Source organism: Poecilia latipinna, unplaced genomic scaffold (assembly GCF_001443285.1).
Source record: "Poecilia latipinna isolate Pla-1442-1.1 unplaced genomic scaffold, P_latipinna-1.0 Scaffold2966, whole genome shotgun sequence".
In the NCBI taxonomy this organism is placed as follows: domain Eukaryota; kingdom Metazoa; phylum Chordata; class Actinopteri; order Cyprinodontiformes; family Poeciliidae; genus Poecilia; species Poecilia latipinna.
This window is the reverse complement of record NW_015115582.1, coordinates 49,047-53,864: the sequence shown is the minus strand read 5'-3', so window position 1 is coordinate 53,864 and position 4,818 is coordinate 49,047. Positions and strand designations below refer to the sequence as shown.

The window sequence follows — 4,818 nt, the reverse complement described above, 5'->3', positions numbered from 1 at the left end:
ACGCTCTCATGCTATTGGCTGAGGTTACCTGAAGCTTTCATGCTATTGGCTGAGGTTACCTGAAGCTCTCATGCTATTGGCTGAGCTTACCTGAAGCTCTCACTCTAATGGCTGCCAAACAGACTGAGAAAAACACATTAATGCTTTTTTAGAGTTTCAACTGTTTCTGTCCTTCAGTTTTTTAATGTTTATTTTAATACACATTTATCAGTTTTTTATGACATATTGCTTAATGTTAGTTACATGAACAGAAGAGTTCATGAAACTCATGAACAGATATCATTGCTGCCCAATAACAGTTCAGCATCACTGTTTAGCAGACAGACTGAAATCCTTCATCACTGGTGAATAATTGATCACTATTTCTACACACTAAACCCTCATCTTGTGTCCTCAGTTTCCCAGCATGCACTGGGCGGAGTGGTGGAGGTTAATGAGGGGACGGAGTCTGTCCTGCTGCCCTGCATTGACTCTGGTACTCCACCTGAAGACCCGTTACTCATCTGGACTCGCAGTGATCTCAGTCCTAACTCCGTCCACCTACGGAGAGAAAACGGTGACGATCTTAAAAACCAGAACCAGCGTTTCAGAGGACGGACCTCCATGAATCCTGACGCTCTGGATACTGGAAACTTCAGCCTGACTCTGAGGAAACCTGAGCAGGATGATGGAGGAAACTACAGCTGCAGCATCTCTGATGGAATAGAAGAACGGAACCTGAAACAGATTCATCTGAAGGTCAAAGGTCAGTTAAACAAGCAGCACTCCCTATTTTAAAGTTCTGAAAAAGTTGAAAATCCGGCAGAAATTCTACACTAATCGACTCAGAAATACTTTGTAGAGAGTCAGTTGAAACGAAAGACGCCATGTTTACACATAGAAACTAAGCTCCGCGAGGCTTTGTTTGTGAGACATGTAGCCACGTGGGACTGTCGAGGTGCGTTTCTGGGCGGAGCTTGGAAAGATCCATGGCAATCAATCATCCAGGTTCAGGGCTGTGATGGAGGAAACAAGAGAGCGGGCATTTTGAAGTTGGGCAGTTTAACAGCTTTTATGCTGTTTAACACCTGGGAATAATTTGAGCTTTTGACGTTGTTTTTTTCGTGCTGCATGTTTTTGTAGTCACTGCGCTAAACGATGCCTCCAAACAGATTTCTATCTCAGGAACCATAAAAGGTTTGGATTTCATTCACCCACCGTTTCTATCAGAAGGAAAGGGGAACGTTTCTGTCCTTTTCACATTTTAGTTTTTACATCAGTTTTTTTTTTTTTTTACATTGCATGGGATATATTACTGTAACCAGCATGCTAGTGGTAGCCTAGATGCTATCATTAGTATTTTAGCTAGTTTTAGCTAATTTTAACTTTTACCTGGGTTTTTCACACTGCATTTCTTACCTTTCTGCAAGTCTTCAGCAGGCGGCTTCAAATGCTTTTGCCATTTTCACCAAAAGCTTTCAGCATTTACACTTTCATAGGAAATGCACACTTTCTAGTTTGTTTGTGTTTCTCATCTCCAGCCTCCACAGAACCAAAAGGTTTTGTAGATCTGCTACGTATAGATCAAACCCTCTGATGCATCAATAACTGTCACATGAACCTCTGATGGATCAAAGTTTATGATGTTGATTATTAAATAAATGATTTTTATCCTGCAGACAGAAACTGAATGACATCAATCCAGAATAGTGATCCAAACTGTTTCTGCTCATTTTGTTCTTTATTTCCTCTCAGTTGGTCAGCAGGAGGTCGAGGTCACTGAAGGGTCAGGTTCTGTCGTCCTGCCCTGCAGAACATCAGCCGACCTTCCTGAGGGGACGTCAGTGGAGTGGACCCGGCCAGAACCAGAATTCATGATGGTTCACTCAAGCAGCAACCAAAGAAACCAGGACGGTTTTTACCGCGACCGAACAGAAATGAGCAAAGACTTCCTGAGGACCGGAGACGTCAGCCTGACCCTGAGGAACCCCAGAGACGGAGACGGTGGACGCTACGTCTGCACCGTCCACAGAGACCAGGACGTCCTGAGAGACACTGTGGTTCTGAAATATGTACAGAAAGGTCAGAGCATCAGGTCAGACCTGCTGATAAAGGTCAAAGGTCAGAGTGAGGTCAATGTTTCTCTGTTTTTCCACAGAACCGTTTCCATCCTCGGCCACAGCTCTGCTGGTTCTGCTGGTTCTGGTTCTCATCATCTCTGCGGGCGTTTTCTATCATTTTAAAGATTATTTCCTGCCAGGTGAGTCTGAATGTTTCTGACACAGAATGTTAGAGATCTTGTGACCTGTCCTGGGGGTCAGAGGTCAACTGTTCCTCTTGTCATATCAATCAATCAATCAATCAAATTTTATTTGTATAGCACATTTCAGCAGCATTTCAAAGTGCTTTACATAATTAAAATAAAAACAGCATGTGACATTGAATAAACAGTGAGAAAGAGAAAGACATTTTGAAAAAGATTAAAAAAGATAAAAACATTAAAACCCCTTTTAGGACTTCAGTTAAATGTTGTTTAACTGGGACTTTAGTTAAACGTCATTTAACAAGGATTCTCACACCCCTAGATATAGATTCGTTGAACTGGGACATTTTCCGGGGGGGGAAGTTCAGATCTTTCAGTTCATTCATGTTCAGATCAAATGCAGTGAAGTTATAAACCAGAACCAGCAGCGTCTCTCTGCTCTCTGGACCTTTTCTGATCTCTGGTTCTTGGTGACTGTTGGACTCCAGACGACTGAACTACAAACTGAAAGCTGGACGTCCAGAACCAGGAAGGAGGATCCATATGAGAGCAGACAGATCGCCATGACAACACAGTCTGACCTCTGACCCTCTCTGGAGCAGCTTTAGCTTTTTAATCCTCAGAATATTCAGCAACAGGTTTTATTCCAGATTCAGTTTTATGGATAAAATATTTTATTTAACTCTCAGAACGTTTCATCAGACAGGAAGTAGAATCTGCTCTGCAGGAAGTAGAATCTGCTCTGCAGGAAGTAGAATCTGCTCTGCAGGAAGTAGAATCTGTTCTGCAGGAAGTAGAATCTGCTCTGCTGGTTGAATCTCATGGAGATAAATATCAGGTTGGAGTTTCCAGTAAAATCTCTCATTACCATCAGAACCAACCGGCGCCACCAGCAGGATGGAAACACCAACAACTCCTGACTGAGTTCATGAAGCTGCTCTAGTCCAGATTATTAGAACATTTCAGCAGAGAGGGAGGTCAAAGGTCATAAAATAATAAAAACATTATACAGTCACCAGTTATGAAACAAACATTTGGTCAAATATAATCATCATTAAATATGTTGATCAAGAGAGGGAGGGGGAAAGAAGGAGGGGAACCAGTCATTCTGTCCCCAGTCGATGTTTTATCAGTTTGTATTGGAATAGTTTGTTCTTGATAAGCGGAGGCTTCCATCCTGGTCAGACATCCTTGAGCCTGTTCTTCTGAAGCGATGGTCACATTGCTGTTCTTGTTGATAAAATGAAAAATGTATGCAGTGAGCAGCCTTATTCCATGTTTGTTAAGATTGCGTCCGCCTCTTCCAAAGAGGTGAAAGCGCTGCCAGTAGATCCAGAGGGTATAAATGAAGGTCACTGAGCTGGCTGAGCAGGTTTTAATCAGCCATTTGTTTATCATGCCCAGCCTGGAGTGTTTTTCCTCTCCCCATTGAGGCGATGGAATTGGACCACTGAGAAATAACTTCGTTTTAAATTTTCCCAAAGTGTCCAGAAGAATATTAAAGTCCTTTTTCAGAATCTCCGATTTTTGCTTTGCCAGATCGTTGGCTCCAACATGCACAACTAAAGTCTCAATGTTTGGCTGATCAGCGGTTAGAGAGAGCACTTTGCGAGTCAAATCAGATACAGTGTCACCAAGAAAAGAAACCACTCTGGTTTTCTTGGGATTGCAAACATGACTGATTCCATTTACTGTCTCATCTCCAACAATAAGCACTCTTGGCATACCTTTCATTTTCCTGGTGGTCACTTTGTCTTTCGGAGCTTTGGGGGGTGAATGTGTTTGTTTAGCCTTATTGTTGGTGTTTGAAGGTGGGTTTTCTCTCAGAGGCTCATGCTGATGTGCAGAAAATCTGTTTTTCAGTGGGATTCCCACGGAGTTGGAATGTTTTGAGGCTTGGGCTGGTCGCTTTGTCCTTGGGAGCGGGGTCGGTGGATCCGTTTTGGTTCCAGCTGCTTGTTTGCTATTCTTTGGCAGAGCAGGAGTTGGAGTTGAAGGTGGGTTTCGGCTCAGAGCTGGCCACGCTGCCTCATTGTTGATGTATGAAGCTGAGGTTTCTCCCAGAGGCTCAGGCTGGGGTGCAGAAAATCTGTTTTTCAGTGGGATTCCCACAGAGTCGGGATGTTTTGAGGTTCGGGCTGGTTGCTTTGTTTTTGGTAGCGGGGTTGGTGGAGCCGTTATGTTTGCAGCTGCTTGTTTTGGCGGAGCAGGTGTTGAAGTTGAAGGTTGGTCTAGGCTCAGAACCGGCCAGGGTGATTCGTCCAGGTGCAGGGTTCTCCCTGTTTTTATCGGATCCGCAGTGCAAGACTCCCGTTTCGGCTTGGCATCCTGAGCGTTCCAGGGTGAGCTGCTTAGTACAGGGCGCACAACCTCTCCGTTGATTTGAGGAAGAGTTGTCTCATTTTGACAGGTAGCGTTGATCTCAAAGTTCACCTCCAGCAGTTTAATCTTCATTTCAATAGACTGAAGTCGTTGTAAAATACTGCTCATGTTTGTGGGTTCAGTCGGATGAAGTTTGTCCTGGTTTAGCACACGGACTGCTTTCTCCTGGGATTCACATTCTCTGCAGAACCACA

General features: G+C 43.8%; 1 protein-coding gene across 1 annotated transcript in view; it reads left to right on the top strand.

The window, feature by feature from the left end:
- LOC106939739 (junctional adhesion molecule-like) overlaps nt 1–2,274 on the top strand; it is a 22,878-nt gene extending 20,604 nt beyond the window's left edge. Inside the window, exons 3-5 of the mRNA XM_015022259.1 lie at nt 398–745; nt 1,735–2,061; nt 2,138–2,274. Of these exons, the coding sequence (XP_014877745.1) occupies nt 398–745; nt 1,735–2,061; nt 2,138–2,259 (797 nt within the window). The 3' untranslated portion in view covers nt 2,260–2,274. The remainder of the gene's footprint in view (nt 1–397; nt 746–1,734; nt 2,062–2,137) is intronic.
- The last annotated feature ends 2,544 nt before the right edge of the window (nt 2,275–4,818 follow it).